The sequence below is a fragment of the Aythya marila genome, assembly GCF_965140915.1.
Source record: "Aythya marila genome assembly, chromosome: 2".
Classification (NCBI taxonomy): Eukaryota; Metazoa; Chordata; class Aves; order Anseriformes; family Anatidae; genus Aythya; species Aythya marila.
Window position 1 is genome coordinate 28,654,710 of NC_139043.1, and position 19,062 is coordinate 28,673,771.

Here is a 19,062-nt window from a genome sequence, read left to right on the forward strand (position 1 = left end):
AAACCAGAAAATAAACCTGTACCAGAAATGAAGGGATACGATTATCCACATTATTAAGCAGTACTTGTTATATAAACTTCTTAATTTTTTTTTTTTTTTTAAATTTAAGTCTCTCCTGTTGGATAGCTATTTCAAATATTTTTAAGATTTAGGAAACACCTCAAAAATTAAAATCTGAACATTCTTTCATTGAGATGTGAATTCATATGGAAATTATTCTGTGCTACTTCTTACTGTTAGTATGAGCTGCAGTTCAGAGGAACATTAAACATTCATTTAATAAATTCTATCTTTTTTTTCCATCTTAAGATGCACTCATGTTTAACAGATTCTCAACATGCCACTTGAAATAGCAGTATTTGGACTCCAACTGAAAAAATAGGTGGACTACCTTATGAGGGAGGAATATGCATCGTTTTTTTGTTTAACAACTTCAGCACATTTTATTTTTGGGGGTACATTTGTGTTGGAACATTTTTTAAATTTTCATATGCTCAACAGATTCTGAAGGAAGTGGTCATGGGAGTGAAGATGCATCAAAGGACAGTGGAGAAGGTTCCTGTACTGAATCAGAAGAAAATATCTTGGAGGAGGAACCAACAGAAGAGAAAGTAGAAGAGCAACAGCCAAAGAGCTCCACTGAAGAAGAGGTGCCGACAGCAGACAAAGAGGTAATTAAAACTGAAAAGAAAGAGCAAGAAGATGAAGAAGAAAAGCCCAAAAAGAAGAAAGAAAAAGAGAAAGCAGCTGAACCTGATGCTGTGGCTGATGAGCAAACAAGTGAACCCAAAAAATGGAATTTGCGCAGGAACCGGCCTTTACTGGATTTTGTATCAATGGAAGAACTAAATGATATGGACGATTATGACAGTGAAGATGACAATGACTGGCGGCCTACTCCTGAGAAAAAAAAAGGAAAAAATGCACTGCGAAAAGAAGGGAGCGATGGAGATAATGAGGATGATGAAGATGATGGGAGTGGGAGTGATGAGGATGACAATGATGAGGAAGGTAATGAAGAAGATAACAGCAGCACAGCTAGCGATGGAGGATCCAAGAAGAAGAAGAGTAAAGTTCTTAACAGAAATAATGCAGATGATGAGGAACTGACAAATGATAGCCTGGCTCTTTCACAAAGCAAGAGTAATGAGGTAGTGCAACCAACTTTCTATAATATACCTGTTGAGAAATGGAAACTACTCCACAGTGCTATTCTGTTAGTTTGAAAAGTTGAATTGATTGGCTTGAATTATGTTTAATGAAGCAGCAAAACTGTGCTAAATAGGCACTCACTGCTTATTAAATAAACTTCCTTGGACCATTTGGCCAATCTATTGCCTCTAAAGTCAATAGACAGACTTCTCTTGGCTTTGGGGATGGGTGGGCTACTTCTAAAGTAAATAAGCTTTAGGAGGTCTGGTATGCAAATCAGCACGTATCAGTGAGATAGTTCGCCTAAATGTTCCACATCTGTAATATTATAAAAGTTAAAAGCATCTTGCATGTTCTTAAAATAGCTAAATAATAGGTTATTTATTTTATCCTAGCCCTTCTTTGTGACAGATGTCAAAGACTGAGTGATAAGTTCACTGATAGAAGAATTCTAACCAAAGAAATACGCACAGTTGGTTTTAAAATCAAATAAGATAATCATGATAATCTATGCTGGTTTTGTTTATAATGCACAGAGGTGAAGTAAATTCTTACAGTGCTAAGAAGCATTTGGGGACTATTATTATTACATGTCTAACTGTAGAATCTGAAAATTATATGTTGTGTCTAATAATGACACTTCTTTTTTTCCATGCACAATTACAGTTGCCTTAGAGGTTGTGCCTGTGGAAAAACTAAGATATTAGCTTGTCAGGATGGTTGATTTCATATCCTACGATAGCAAAATCCTGAACAGAGTAAAAAGAATTACTGTAAAATCAACATTTCATTTTCAGGAAATAATTGCAGTGTTAATGAAACATTTGATAAATGATAATGATATGACACTATTTAAAGTTCTGCCTGTTTTATTTCATATTTATTTTAATGAGAACTAAAAAGAATATTTTGAAGAATGAGTAGTCTCTGTTCCAGATACCTTGTTATGTTATAAATAATATTTATTAATATATGATTGCAAGCAAGCTGTGCAATTTTAATTACTAGTAATAACTGATTTAAAAAAATCCATAATTCTAGGTGTTTTTTTTTACGTTGTATATAGGCATCTATTGTTTTTAAATTAGTATGGATGGGGATGTTTGCAAATTTAGCTTATTATGTATTTTAGATGCCACCTTGGTGTGTATGAAGTACTTTTTATTTATTTATGTATCTATTTTCACTTAATTTGTCATTTGCAGTCTGTAGAAGCTAAATGTTTCTCTATTGTTAACAGCTAACTTGGCCTGTGAAATGGTTTCATCTTCACAGCTGGTTTTGGCAGGAGGAAAAGTCTTTCATACCCTAGCTCAGGAGCTGATCGTGCTTTATGGATACCAACGACAAGACCTTCAAGTCATCGTTCTGTTTCCTTACAGTGTTGTTTCCCATATCAGAATGGAGATACAAAAATAGATTCTTAAGGATATATGAATATGTCCTTAATTTCCATTGACTTGGAAAATTAGGCCTGTTATACAAACAGAGAGCTGTTAGGCTGCGTTTTTTGGGAAGCTTCTTAATATGTATAGCCCTCAGAATTCATTGTTGCCTTGGATTTAGGATATTAATCAAAAGATAAAAATAAAAATTTGAAAACTTGAAGTTCAAATAATAATTTTATAATTGATAATCTGTGTATGTAAAGCAGAGCACTGTTTGTGAAAAGGCCTTCTAGCAAGAAGTCTTGTAATAGCGTCTGTAGACTGGACTCTGCACTGTAATTTTTAGATTAATATTCAACTGTATTTTTAACAGTGCACTTTCCACTACTATATTTTCTAATAAAAGGTTTGTGGAAAAAAAAAGTCCTGTTTTGCAGAGAAGCGAAATCTCATTATGCTGCAGAAGCTAAGTACTTAGAAAAATAGATGTCTTAATGCATAATTACTGCATGAAGGAATGTTCAGGTAATTAACTCTGAACATTGTAGTAGTGGCCTTAGTATGTGTATTTCCATTTTTTACTGACCAACTCCCTTTATTTTTTGTTTGCGATTTTCATTTTATTTTCTTGCATGTTGCAAAAATATTTTGAGGTGTGGGTATATGGTATTTTTTCCAGTTCCCTAATGTGCACCTAACTAGGCGCTTTTCTACTCTGTGAAGCACAGGCAGACAAACTGAGCTTGCTTTTCTAGAATTAAGCATCATTAGTAGATAAACGATGCTTTTCTGATTTTTTTTTTTTTTTTTTAATTGTTCCCAGTGAGGTTATTTATTGTAAAGATTCCATGAAATTTATATGTAGGTAGGCATATAGCTTGAAAAACTTGCTTTCTTCATTACCACCACAGAAATGAGGGTTACACAGTGATTCAGATGAAATCCATTCTCTCACTTGGGTAGGGTGCAGGTGCTGTTCAGGTGGTTCGAGTTCCTGCCTCGACCTCAAGGTTCCTGTTCTTCAGGCAAGTAGGGTCACCTATAGGGCAAGGCAGGACAGGGCAGAACAGCATGCCTTCCAGATTGCTCCCTACAGGTCTGTGTAGAAAATTAAGCTATTCAGTTGTTCTGTGTTTGACCTGTTGGCTGTCTTCACGTAACGTAAAGCATTATGAATGTGGATCCTAACCCTAGCTCTACATTTGATGCCCATCCATCACTGGTTGTTTCTTTTCTTTTGCCCAGGTTTGCAGATGTGTTGTTTTTACAGTGCAATTCCATTTAAAGTAATACTTGTTTTGCTTTAGTAATTACCATACCTTGGGCTTCTACGACAGCAGAGGTTGCAAATTTTTTTAAACTTAAGTTAGCGAAGCCAAATACCAGTTTAAGTTGAAGGTATTGTCAGAAAAAGCTGGTTTCTGTATGCTTCCAACAAGCCTGTGCTACTGAACAGTTATCTGCTAGAGTGAGGGAGCACCTTTTATTGTTGACTATCCTCAAGGTGTGCACGTTATAAGTAATGGTGGGCCACTGTGTTTTATGTTTTTTTTTTTTTTTTTTTTTTAAAAAAAATGTGCAAGTTTCTTGCTTGCCTCCAGGTGTGTCACAGCTTTGTCCTAAAAGGAGGATGTTGAAAGAAATGCTTGTTAAGCCTGAACTCTATAAGGGAAAACCTTGTCTTCACCATTCCGGCCTTCCTGTAAACAAGTGCGACCTTATGAATGGTTGTGTAATCTTTCATTTTTACCTCTAGATGAATGTGATTTTTTTTTTAATAGGTCATCTTTTCTTACTTTTTTTTTCGAACAAATAAGTGGCCAAAAGCCTTTCTTAACTGCTAGAAGTATGTGTTTGAGCTTTCCTACATCAAAAACATTACAACAAGCCACCTCTTTTATTTAAGGTGAACTGTTTGAGACTAGCTTTAGGTCGTGAGGATATTTTACCTCTTTATCTTGCTTTAAAATCAAGCAAAGATGTCTCTCACCCTCCACAAATACGTGCCTAGATAAACCCAAAGTACAGAGACCAAGGAGACATCATCAATGATTCATTGAAAATTTTGTTTGGAGGCTTACTGTATAAGATTGAGAGACTATCATAAAATAATTATGTAGATCAGTGTAAATTTAAGATCCTTGAGGAAGAATGTGTACCTCAGTTAACATTCATGGTAATTTTTAACTGCTTAGGGTATGCAAGCATATTGGTGCTATATTTTCAGTCATAAATAAGGAGAGAGGAGAAAGAAATATGCTTGATAAGGAACTTTCCAGCTTTTTTTTTTTCTTTTCCTATTTAAGGTACCACAGAGGTTTCGGAATATTCTCAGGTCTCAAATGGATGCTCAGAAACTGGTCAGAAATCTCTGCTCAGAAACTGGTTTTCTTTATCCTGTTGCGATTAGCTTCACCAGTATGCCTAGTTTCACACTTCCCTGTATGCCTTCATATCACCAATGAAGACAGTCGAAGCTCAATGTTGCTTTTAGTATAGAAAAGAAGAAAATGTATAGAAGTCAGGAAACTGCAGAAGTCTGTGTACCTTACACTAAAAATAAACTATTTTATAGTTTTATAGTCAGTCTTTTTATGTGGTGTAGTACACACTGAAGGCTGCCAAGCCAGAGCAATGGACTCGCTCTGCAAATCCTTACTCCTGTTTAAAATCAGAAGAAAATAAGTTGTTATAAGGATTTGAATAGAGACATACACATCTGTATAACAAAATAAAACAACAGAGTCAGTAATTTATATTTTACATATATGAAGACTTGGCAGGCTTAGCTGTTTGTTTTCAAATTTTATCACATATGTGTGAAGTTTATTTTTGTATCTGTTGATTTTTGACAAAATGAAACATCTTTTCTGAATACTGGGACATGGAAGGTCACTTTTTGTCCTGGTGGTTCTGTGTTTTTGTTTGTTTTGTTTTGTTTTCCTTTTTAAATGGCTTCATAGGGGTCTATGTGTGCTCCTGTTTATAGAAGATAGCTTAAAGTGAAATATATGATTTTATTCAAAAAAATAAGACCCGTCGCTGGGCTTTAGATCTAAACAGAACTCCAGGTATATCAAGATCAGATTGTATCCATCCTTTCTCCAAGCTCTTAGTTTTACAGATTAAATGTTTAAATGTTTTGATGGCAACAAAAAAAAGTATATGAAACTTTTATTCTTCAATTCTTTTTTTTCTTTTTTAATAAAAACTGAGCAAATAGCACATCTTTTGTTTGTTTTATTTAAAATTGAAATTCCTGTCATAATCTGTCTTCATTTTTCAAAATTAGGATTCATTGATCCTTGAGAAGTCCCAAAATTGGAGTTCCCAGAAAATGGACCATATTCTGATTTGTTGCGTTTGTCTTGGAGATAACAGTGAGGATGCTGATGAAATAATCCAGTGTGACAACTGTGGAATAACAGTGCATGAAGGTAATACAATTCCTTCATTCTTAATGTGTGAGGAAAGCTTATACTTTATTTAATAAAATTTTGACTGGCTTCAAACAAAAAATTAAATCGTTGAACTCTGGTGGGTAATTTTTATAGTACTGCATGGATCCTTTCAGTGGTGAAACATTCACCTACTTTAGGATAGCACGTGCAAGCAAGTACAGGGCAGGTCATGGTCTACACAGACCTACAGAATGAATCGCATTTTGCAAATATTCCAACTAAAGATTGCGTTTTCAGGGCTTTAGGCTATCACATCAAATGTATTTTTGTCATATCTATTTCAGTACGTAAATGTGACTACATAATGGGGGTAGAAGATCATAAGAATAAAAGATCTTGTACCAAAAAAAAAAAAAAAAGTGGGGTGGGGGAGGGGGTCACATATTTTTACTGTACCAAAAAGGCAGAGAGATGGTGAGGATGAGAGGACGGAATTGGCAACAGTACTGTACAGCTAGCCTTGAACTTTCTCATAATCTTCACTCATAATTTGAAAAGCAGAAACTTTAAAGTTAAAACGTATTTGAAGTGTTGGTTTGCTAATTGCTTTGAAATCTAGAGTATGTTTGGATTTAAATGTAGGAGTCTTTTCTACAGTGTATAGGGGAGAGAAGGAGGCAAGAGGTCTGAGAGGTAAGCAGAGCCTTAAGTAGATAGAATACAATACTTGATTGCTTTGTGGGTTTCTGTGTAAGACTTTTGAACTTCATAATTTTATTTTTCTGTGAATACTGTTCTGAAATACTAACTTGTTTGCTACAACTTCTGTATGCCTTATGAATATGCCAGTTGTTAAACTAATTTAAAGGGTGATTTGAAAAGAGGAGGGAAATGTATGTTCCTCTTTCTATAGTCAACTTCTCACTGGCTTTAAAGGAGGATTTCCACAATAATTCTGAGATGAGCATGTGGGATTTTAACAGCCTTACAAGAAAGGTGAGGCTATATTATATTTTTGCTCTTGATAGTAACACCTTAAGTACCTGGTGCCTGTTCAGTAATGACTGCATGAGGTTTTCCAAAGGAATGAGGGGTGATAACTCATCTGGGAGCAACTCTGATAGAGCTCACATGGAACATAACATGGCTAAGCGGTATAGGGGGATTCTGATTTGGACCTAGAATGGTGGATGCTTAAGAAACTCTTCTACTTGCCTTACATTTTGAGATTGCTAAAAAGTCAATTTCATTTTAGTGCAACCCTTTGCTTTGTTTTATCATATGCCTGGCCTGCATCACTTGTCCAAAAGCTATTTCTCCTCTTCAGACACCTAGCCAAAACTCTATACAATTTAAAGAGCAAATAACTGGTCCAAAGTCAAGAATCTGTAACTACCCCTAAAACTACATAAGCAGCATATATGTAATACTATACTTTATACTTTATATATAATAATGTACTTTTATATACTACATATATGTAATACTATACTTTGCATATATATGCATATATACTTACGCATATGTTTGCATACTTATACTTTGCTTACTTTTATTTCTAAAAAATTCAAGTTCAGCCTGGAAATTAAATCCATCGATTAAATTTGTTCTCATTTCACATACTGATCTATTTTTTTCCTTTAAAAAAAAAAAAAAGAAACCTTAGATTGCTAGAGAAAAAAATCTTTTAAATTTGTAATTGTACAATTGCTTGTGTGTTTACTTCTGCATAGACAGAACTCTCATTTCTTTTTATAAAAAAGTCTTTAGGCAGTAATCTGTCACTTTGGATAAATGCTTTTGTGGTAAGATCGTGTAATAGCCGGACACCCCCAACTGTGGTGTCAGTTTTCCTGACACATTGATTGCAGCATGTCTGAACAAAATGTCTGGTGCATATCACAGGATATGACATAACTGTAGGTAGTATACTTGCTAGCTATTGCTCTTGGGTTAGTTGCTATGAATTCAATAAGAGAAGTTTTACGTTTTTCCATCTGTGTCTTTTCCATCGGCTCTATTTTTATTTTTATTTTTTTGCTTTACTGGGATGTGTATGGCGGAGAATAAAACTTCCCTTGCTAAAAGTTATAGTGTAGTCTCCATATGCTTTAATATTGCTGCTTACTATGGTCTGCTTCTTTCTGGTTTAAGCATTCATTCTCTAATATCATGTACTCCAGTACTGTCCGTTTACTAAATAAAAATATTCTTCTGGATTTTTGATGCCTGAAGTGGTTAATATCTTTTTTCTAAATTCTTGGCTGAATTAAGGGTTGAATGTAACATATTTTAAATACAGCGTTTATTTTTGCAAACCTACACTATACTCATGTATACTGTTAATGCTTTCTTGATTCATAGGTGGTGTTAGCATATGTAGATGTTCTGTTTGACTGACAAAAAATTATCCTCTTGGATAATTGGATAAGACAGAGGAACACATGAAGGCAAGACAAGAATTAGGTCTCATCCCTTTTCCTTCTGTGGCATAAATTTCGGTACAATTGTTCCAATGCTAGCATTTTAGTGTTTGTAATTTCATTGTAATGACAATGCATAAAAATAAGCTAACGACAGAGTGCAGTAGGTTTAAAATAAAGTTAGTTTCCTGTATAAAATGACACGCAATAGACAATTTAGCTGTAATCATAATACGGAGATGCAGTTTGTGGAAGAATAAATGTTATGAGAATTTTAACTTCTTGACTTTCATGTGTTTAAATTCATGGGCATTACTCATATAGTTTTATCACTTAGTGGTAAATTCAAGGAGGGGGCAGACATGGAGTTGTGATACAGCAATAAGGAATACATAGCATGTATTCACAAACAGTAATTGAGAAGGGGCTCTCAGGTAGTCTAAAGATACAAAATTCCAAAATTCAGAATTTTATGCTCATTAAGGAAACACATCATGCATGTTCAGTGAAGTGTTGTGGTTTTTTTTTTTTTTTTTTTTAAGTTTCCTTTGACATGTTTTCAAATCAAAGAGGCAGGTGATTGACTTACTGCACCTGGGACCTATTCAGCATTAAGTCTAACAACTGAAACCGAACGTGTTAGTTAGAAGACATGCATCTTTTTTGTTGTCCTTTCAGGTTGTCCTCAGGTTGAAACCTAAACAACTACAACCAACACTACCACCTAAACAACTGTGCTGCCTTGAGAAAGAATTTGGAAGATTACCTCCCAATGTTGCTTGGGAGATACACTTGTAGCAAGCTGTTACATTGCTTTTTGTTCCAAACCCCACAATTCCCAAACAGGATGGTCAGACAGAACAACTTTGTCTTGCTGATCAGCTTAGTTGGTAAATACAAGGTTGGAAAGATTTATTAAGCAACATATTGGCATGACTATGCATTTTAAAGAGTCATAGAAATAACACTCTATAAATCATTGTTACTAGGACTTTTTTTTTTTTTTTTCAAACATGGGAGAAGAAGGCACAAAATCTGTTGAACCTTTATACTCATCAAAGTTTTAAGGATCCAAAAATGAGATAGTTAGCACAGATTAAAGAATACTACTTCGGTAAAATAATACCTATGTTTTAAAGACTGAACTCTTGATCTCTGTATTGTAATTATTCAGAGAGATGTGGAATAAAATACATTTAGACTTGTTTATCAAGTGCCTTCTGTACTGTCTGATTTAATACACAAGCTAAGTTATAGCACTGCAGTGCAAAACGCTTCTTTTTAATCTTCAGCTTAAAAGAGAAATGTGAATCCCTTAGCATGGCTGTCACGTTACTTGAAATTAAGTGGAAGCCACTGAAAGCATGGTTTAGAACTGCAAATTCATCTTCTCCATCAGTGTTAATTGTTGAGTCATATTTAGTATATCTGCTTGCCTGAATGTGTTTGATAAACAGTTGATCCACAATTCTAAGTGTAGCATTAAGTGTACTGTAAGAATGCGTAGCATTCAATTAACTCATTTTAAGACAGAATATTAATCTGATCCATTTAAGCTTTCAGTTGGCAGTTAGTGTTACAGCTAATGATGGCAAGAGGAAAAAAAATAAATTCAGTATTTCATTTTGAAAAATGTTTTGAATTCTGACACTGCTTAGCAGTGTTCTTCACCTTTGCCAGGGTTTTTGTTATGATTGCAAGTTTATAAACAGAAAGCATGTTGCCGTATCTTGAAAAACTGTAAGGTATTCAAGAAGTAATGCTTATGTGAAGCAACTCACAGAGGAGGCTCAGGTGTGTGTTCCAGAATAGCTACCACCAATGACTAGGATATTGTGAATGGACAGAAGAGGTGAATGCTATAATGATCTTAGCGGTTGATTGTTCTAAGTACTCTTACTTGGACTGAAATTCAAGTTTTAGCCCAATCAATACATTTCTTCAAAAAGGTTTCATTCTTAAACTGCTTTTACCTTCATAACTCAATCGAAGTGATTTTTTTTCTTGCATATTAAAAAAAAAAAAAAGTTAGAGCTGTCCCTGTACATATTTGGCATCCTAAATGACGTCAGTATTTTATTATGTGACCCTTTAAATTGGGACAAATATTGTGTCATCAATTACTTTTTGTTTTTAAATTCTTTATTATTCTGTATATTTTTGGCATGTTATTTTTTCACTGCTAGTTTGTCAAAGGAATTTAATTATCTTCATAAGCGTATTGATTTTTGGGTGTGGAATCCATGTGAAAGATTTATGGTCTCGCTTTTACATTGTAGCTTTACAGACATTTCATGTATACACCTGCTCAAAAGATCTGCATTATCCAGATGGTTATTAAATTGATGAAATTTGATCTCTTCTCTGGTTTCTGTTACCACTTAACAACCCAAAAGCAGCAGGCACCCTTCATAGCAAACATGAGAAAAATTCTGTGTTAAAGTACTTGCATATCCTTAAAAGACAACACACCTTAACAGGTGGTTTCTAATTAATTTGGGGGCTCATTTTTTTTTTTTTTTTTTTTAAGTATCGTTAGATCAAATTTAGATTTTAGCTGTGAAGTTGCATTTAAATACTATGTGTTTCACTAATCTATTTGCATTAGTGTTAACTTGTGCTAGAAAATAAACTCTACAGATTTGTTGTGTAAAGCTCAGAATTATGTTGGAGCATGCTCAAACAGATTATGCCACTACTCAAGTGAAGTTCTTTTCCTAATGGTTGAGGATAATGACCTGATGTGTGTAGTGGAAAAAAACTACTCCTGAAGGCAGCCTTTTTACTCCTACTTATGCTCCTTCACAGCAACTGAGGTTTCTGGTACAAAATCATACAATCTCTGGAACTCTGTTTTGTATCTTGGTTTCTCTAGCTTTATTTGCCAGTTAGTGACTTATGGGCTGGATTAACTTTGCTCCAACTGGAGTGCACAACATTGTTTTGGTGTATTTATCAGCTGTGATTAATGGTAATGTAGTGTATTTTTTCCAGCTAATGGCCATCCCTTTTGCTGCATGTAGCAGTAGCGTGTTTAGCTTTTGCTAAATGACAGGGAAAAAGAGTGGATGCCTGCTTGTGTCTGTTAGAGATCTTGAAGTCTTTAAGGCTGTCATATTTAGACAGAAGCTAGAAAAATTAATTTTTATTTTTATATAAATTAATATAATACACAATATTAATATTTATATAATTATAAATACAATCATATTTAAATTTTATAATATATATACATATATATTAAATATAATTATATATTTTATGTAAATATATAATTATTTATATAATTATTTTTAAATATAATTAGAAGAAAAAAACACTTGGGTTATAACTCTTGACATGTATTTTTATCCACATGAGAAAATTACTTATATTTGCGTTTTCATGGAAACCAAGTCTGTTGTCAACACATGTGAGACAGATGGAAATAATTGCAGCAAACGCATGTAGTTTTCTAGGAAGAAGGAGAAAAAATGACTGATAAGTGTAACTAGGCAAATATTTCAGAATGAAGGTAAGACAGTTGTGGGAAGTCACTGTGCTAATTTTAGCAGCCTGACAGCACTTAGTTGAGAAAAACAAATCTAATTACATTTGATTGTTGAAGAATTATCAGTGTTTGGAAGAAACCAATTTTATTTTGCCATATGGATTGATGACAGTATTACTGCTCCTATAGTGCTAGGTAATTTTAATAAGCACATTTAGGAAAATATTAGTTTGATAAGAACGGTCTGTCAGAATTATAAAAAGCTTAATTATTCATCAACCATATAATATCAATGTGTTATGTGTTTGTACATTAATGTAATTGCTTAAAAGTAGCCTTGCTGGCATGTATTCAAGATTGTGTTGTTACAACTTAAAAAGGACTTTCTGGGACACCACTTAAAGCTGGTATGACATTATAAAGAAAATTGAGTTAGTTTATGTATGAGCTATACCATATTTTATATACCTAATGAATCTTGTCTGGCACTTCTGGGTATTATTTGTCCTTTGATTCTGGAATACTTCTATAATAAAAAAGAAACATTCTGGTGACTTAATTTAATACTTATTGATGAATCTTGTGCTGTAATGGAAGACTATATTTCTTAAATGGTACCTACAGTGAGTGTTATTGCTTATATTCTGAATGTAGTTTTAGTCTATTATCTCTGTTTCTGTCACAAGAGGAGTTAGAGCACTGTTACTATTTTATTATAGTCAGTGGGTAATGAACCAAACTAACAAATGATGTTGCTATTTAATTGCAAAATTCAATAATTTAACTGCTCTGCAAGCAAAAATGTTGACTTGATCACTGTTGTCGACAAATAGCTGAGTTTAATCTTTCAGCAGTGTCTCTACTTTGTTTTAATGTAGACAATGAAATATTATTTTTCTCTTATTGAGGAAAAGGTAAATATTCAAAGTGTGTCATGTACAGAAGTATGTTTTTGTGGTGATAAGCATTAACGTCTTCCTTTTTGTCATTTACAGTAGTAGGAATACTACTCTTACTCTTTTTCAAAATTTATATAACGAGCTTCTAAATCACTTTAAAATACTAAATTTACAGCGATTAAGCCAGAGATGTGTTAAAATCATAAAAGCACTGGGCATACCAAAGAAGAATTGAGAAATTGAATAAGTTTAATCATAGTTTAAAATCAAGTAAAATGAGAATGCTAAAAATTTAAAATATACTTCATCAATCACCAAAATGGTGTCTCAAAACTGTTAGTCTGTGCTCATCAGATGATACTTCAGTTTTAAAGTTACAGAAGGTCTTTTTAAGTTCAGTCTTACAAACCTTGGGGGATGCAAATTCTTATTTTTATTTTTAGTATGTATATTCTCTTTTACCTGAATTGGATGCTGAATGCAAAGTGGAAAAGTGGGCTGGCTGTTTGTTGAACGGGTACTGCTAGCATGATTGACTTCTTAGAGGGAAAAAAAAAACACCACACCTTCGTTTCAGGGTAGCAAGAAGCCAAAAGATCAGAATATCCAAGAGAAAGCTGTATATGCTCTCAAATCTAAATCCTGACCCATGATACCCATGGATTTCTCATTTGGTGCTAGTATTTAAGAAACCATGTTATAATTTGTATTAGACTGCTAATCCAGCTCAAAGCAGACTTTAGAGGTTGAATGGGAAGACAGGTAGCTCTACGTAAGCACTACTACAACAGTGGAGAAGAGAGGTATGAAGGATCTTCTTAATTTAGGATAACATATAAGGGAATGATAACATATCCTTAATTGAGGATAACAAATGTTTAAAGGCACTAAAAATCATCTCTACAAAACAAAATATTTGGTCAGTATTTTATTACACTTTCATTAGCTGTTGCATTTAACTTGAAATACATTTCTTTAATTGAAAAAAATGCTGTGATTCTCTTAGTCTTTGTGGGTTGCTTTGTCTTGTTTTTTTTTTTTTTTTTTTTTTTTTTTTTTTTTTTAATGTCTAGGACACCAAGCATTGCTAAAAGAACAAAGTAAAACAGACCTTTACATCTTTTGGTTGTGATGTGAGATCATTCTTTAGAAATAGGCTTTATTTAGAATACAAATTTTGCACTAAAAGTTATCCTTGCATAAATATTGGAAGCTTTCTTGGGATGTTCATCATCATGCAGCTGAGTGTGCTTGTGTATATTTCCTGCTGAAAATCATAACTGAGAAGTACCTGTTTATTTGTTTTTCCTTATGTTTTGTCTTTCATTTATGTGTATGTAGGTTGCTATGGTGTTGATGGAGAGAGTGATTCCATCATGAGCTCAGCTTCAGAAAATTCCACTGAACCTTGGTTTTGTGATGCATGCAAATGTGGTGTCACACCTAGTTGTGAACTATGTCCAAACCAAGATGGGATCTTCAAGGAGACAGATGCGGGCAGGTAAGGCTGAAGAAGTGGTGTTTCAAATTCTGCTTATTCTTAAAAGGTTGGGTTTTGCCCTTGTCTATTCCTGTAGGGAGACTGTTATAAATTGGTATAAACAGTGGGTGCTCTTTGGATAGTCAATCACCTAATCTTTTTTTTTTCACTACTAATATTCTTCACTTCCATTATAATATTATAGGTTTATGGACTGATGAGCAAAAGATGTACCCTAAGTGAGAAAAAAAAAAATCACTGTTTAATTAAGGGAATGATAAAATCTGTTCTCCAGTGTGAAGTGACCCATGTATTGTTGTATATACACAAATGTCTTACTGGATATGCTAGAAGACCTTTCTTATGTGATGTCTTCCATTCCTGTCGTATTAAAAAAAAAATTGATACTGTTATTAATGGCAACTAATTTTCTACAATAAAGGAGAGAGCAAAATGGTTCGTAGTAACATCGACCATAAAGATGACACCTTTTTTTTTTTTTTTTTTGAGAACAACAATTAATGTAATTAGGTTCTTTTTCCATAAATTTTTATCATAGAATGACAGAATCATAGAACCATTCAGGTTGGAAGACATCTGTAATGATCTAGTCCGATCATTAGCCTAGTACTAAAGTCCACCTGTAAACCATGTTATTAAGTTCTAAATCTGCACTTTTCTTGAAGACCTCCAGGGATGGTTACTCAGCCAGTTCCCTGGGCAGCCTATTACAATGCTGCACAACACTTTCAGTAAAGAAATTTCTCCTAATATTCAACGTAAACCTCCTGTGACACCACTTGAGGCCATTTCACTTGGTGCTTGGCAGAAGAGCCAGATCCCCACCTTGCTACAGCCTCCATTAAGGTAATTGTGAAGTAGAATAAGGTTTCCACTGAGCCTTCTCAAAGTTCTGGGTCAACAGACCCAGCCCTCTCAGCTGCTCCTCACAAGACATGTTTTCTAGACCCTTCACCAGCTTTGTTACCTCCCCTTTTTTACTGCTTTTTAATTTTATATAAAATGTATATAATATACACAATATAATGTTTGTACTATTTATATATAATATATGGCAACATAAATATTATACATATGGATTTTATGTAAGTTTTACAGTTATATAAGTTGCAGGTGCACGGTAATACACAACATTTTCAGATAATGGGCCTGTCATAAGTTTTTCATTGATTGTGTTAACAAGGGAAGGCAATCTAATTAGTTGATAAGGCTGTTCAGAGGAAAGCAAAGCTTTCTTAATCCTGTTTGACCATATCTGTTTGATAAGTAGGATTATAAAAATATGCAGTCATATTTTACTGATGACGATAGATGAGTTCATGTTGTTTAATGTTTAAACCATTTACACTGAGCTATATATTAGAGAGCAACATATTTTGTACTAGCAAATCACAAAATATAGCAATGTTTTCTTTCAGTTTTCTTTCATCCATTGGCTTGTAGTGGTTTTCTCTAAATGATGACATCATTTAGATGACTGTGACTGTCTTGTAATGAGTGCAAAAGCATATTCAGTTTTTTTGGTATTAGCTGTGTTTTTTTTTTCATTCCTGTTTTCTGTTCCAGTACTGTTGCTAATACTGTAACAGACTGATTCTGCCATCATTAAAAGGTCAGCAGAGCTCTAGATGATATTTTAGGAAATCTTTTTTTGACATACTGCTTTTAAGGAAAGTAAATACAATATTAAAGTATTATAAGTTGGTTGAGATTTTGTGGATTAAAATGCATGTGCCTTTGCATTTCTGCCTTAGCTTGTAATTTTTTCTAATATCAGAAACATTTTAAGTTTGCAGTGGTAATAAACAGATAAGGAGGGTATTCATACCACTGAACTTCTCCATTAGATGTAAGTGCTAGGAATTGGCTTTGGAGGACAGCTACCTTTCTTCATTGAATATACATTAAGATCAGCTTTGTATTTTCTAGCTGTATTTCAGTCTTTTTATTCTTGTGGTTTTTAAAGCAGTTTAAGCACTATATATGTAATTTCCCTTATAATGATAATAAAAAGTACAGTCAACATTTTAAAAACTGCTTGCTTGAAATTTCTTATAAAGTAGCAGTATGTTTTTGATTAATATGGAAGTGTTTTCTCTGCAATACTGATTATTTGTGCAAAAGCATATGCCTGCTTTGTTGACTGTGGAGATTAACATGACAATTTATTATCTCTGTTATTGCATTTTTATCTGCTAGATGATGTGATATGGCTGTCATGAATAAGTATAAGTTTACTCTCCCAGGTGAATAGATTTATGTACTAGAAAACAAAAAAAAAAAACAACAACTATCCAACGTGTGAATAATCCTGTGCTCTCGTTCTGTTAATTTATCAATTTGAACTCAATAGGGAAATGGGGCAATGCACAGTAAGATAGGATGGGGTCGGCAATGTCCATTATTATGTTACCACAGTACTGAGTAAACTGCAACATACGTCATTTCATTTCTTGGAATACTATCATAGACCACTGAATAACAGAATCCTGTAACTCTCCATCCCCTTACCACTTTTTAAAAAAGAAATTCTTTATATGCATCAATGCTGGAAATCACACAAAAGTGAGACCAAGCCTCTTCAGTTTCTTTTCACAATCAAGTTGGAATTATTTCTCTGTTTCTATGTGAATCATTATAATAATGAGGTGCTTAATTTCTCAGCAGAATTCTTTTCACATTAACCTCTCAGCTTCATGAGCATAAACCTGAATTTATCATTATGAGAAATAAAATCTCATATTATCCAAGAATATGAATTCTGTCCTTGTTATGGTATGGAGTTTTTCTTCTTCCCTAATCAACATCTGTCATCATTGCTCCAAGCTAAATGGATGGTAAAGTAACAGGGAAGATTATTCTTCTTTGATTACCCAATTTGTCTTAATTACAAGCTTCTAAAACATGTGCGGCTAAACAAATGAGCAGGAAAATATTTAGAACTGGTATTAAAAGCAGCTGAAATTGCTTCAGCTGTGAACTTGACTGACTTCTATATGTTTTTTAATAAAGATTCAGGTCCGAGTTCACATAAAAGTGGCTAAGGAAATGAGGCACTTGTGTGCCAATCACACTGAAATGGCACTTTAAATCTGTAATACTGTAATACTTCGGTGACATGTACTAAAACATTTTGAGAAGGTCAGTATGAAGCAGGCAGCCAGCTGTTGGGTTTATCATAGATAAACTCCTACAGAGTGCAGCAGCATTTAATACACCAGTGGAGCATGGAAAAACTGTGCAAATTAAATTGAGAAGCAGCTGCTTGTAGAAGATGTGTATCTTTATATTGAACTTTGGAGGGTAAATTTTAATTCAGTCTTCTAAATGTACTATGAAAAATCTCCAACCAGAGCCTTGGATTTTTTTTTTTTTTTAAGAATAGTAACAGTGAGGAAGTGTAACTTCAACTTATACAAATTTGTTCTCTGTAGTGCATCTTAAATCAATGAAAGGATATAGAAAAGCCCTAGTGCAGTTATTAATGGCGAAGCAGTATCTTTATCAAAGTTACATGTCTTACTCTGTGTAGCATTTTGCTCGAAAGGATAAAAAATAATGTCTTTATTCCTTTTGGAAAAGAATAGTTTGTGTGTTTGTGGAAATGAGATATTTCTTCTAGTAAATGTACAGTATTTGCTGAAATACATACTTGTGCACACCAATTCTTTTTGGTAGAAAAGTATTTCATAAAATTATGGTAGTGTTTTAGGCCAAACTGTAACCAGTTCTGGGAGGGCAGAGAGAGAATCAGAGAATATCCCAAGTTGGAAGGGACCGACAAGGATCATTGAGTCTGACCTCTGGCTCTGCACAGGACCACCCAAAAATCATTCAGTGTATCTGAGAGTGTTGTCCAAATGCTGCTTGAATGCCAGCAGGCTCAGTGCTGTGACCTCCCCTGGGGGCCTGTCGCAGTGCCCAACCACCCTCTCAGTCAAGAACCTTTTCCTACTTCCCAGCTTGACCCACCCCTGTCCCAGTTCCATGCTGTTCCTTTGGGTCCTATTGTTGGTCCTCAGAGCTGTGCGCAGCACCTGCCCATCTTCCCCCCCCTTATGAGGAAGCTGTAGGCCACCATGAGGCCTCCCCTCAGTCTCCTCTTCTCTGGCTGAACAAATCAAGGGAGTTCAGCATATCCTCATCTGTCTTCTCCTCTAGACCCTTCACCATCTTTATTGTCCTCCTTTGGATGCTGTCTAATGGACACCCTCTAAAATTTTATGTCATTCTTAACACTGTGGTGCCCAAAGCTGCATATGGGACTTGAAATGAGGCTGCAGCAGCTCCGAGTAGATTGTCCCAATCACAATTCCCTTGACCAGCCCTCAGGCCATGCACGGCTAGTCACCAGAGGATAATACCTTGAAGGTACTAATACCTTGAAGGATGGTATTAGGTGCTCCATTGCTACCGGAGATGAATACATTATGGAGAGGCAGGCAGAATTTTCTGAATTACTGAATTTTCATACGGTAATGAGGAGAGTCTTAGTTTTTGCATAATTTTGTATTAAATTAAGAGATTCTGCTGGCATGTTGGAGTGTTTATATCATATTAAAAACAATGGTTGGCTTTACTTTGTCTGTACATGAAGAAGTTTGGCAGAACACTTGAGTATCCCAGTTTGTTCTCTGGCAGCTAGCATGCTGTTGTATTTGAGTCGTGTTATTTAAAGACAAAATTGTAACTAATCTTCAGATCTTCTTTTGATTCTACCTGTAGTTAAAGTGCTATGACTCTGCTGTGGATTCCGAGAGCCCCAGTAAAATCTGTGAAAATTACTGCATGTAAATTTATATTTCAAA

At 34.3% G+C, this 19,062-nt stretch overlaps 1 protein-coding gene across 7 annotated transcripts in view; it reads left to right on the forward strand.

The window, feature by feature from the left end:
- PHF14 (PHD finger protein 14) overlaps positions 1-19,062 on the forward strand; it is a 164,548-nt gene that overhangs the window by 9,785 nt on the left and 135,701 nt on the right. For all 7 annotated transcript variants that reach the window (XM_082752177.1, XM_082752176.1, XM_082752178.1 and 4 more), the window contains exons 3-5: positions 502-1,151; positions 5,833-5,977; positions 14,095-14,254. In XM_082752177.1, coding sequence (XP_082608303.1) covers positions 502-1,151; positions 5,833-5,977; positions 14,095-14,254 — 955 coding nt within the window. The remainder of the gene's footprint in view (positions 1-501; positions 1,152-5,832; positions 5,978-14,094; positions 14,255-19,062) is intronic.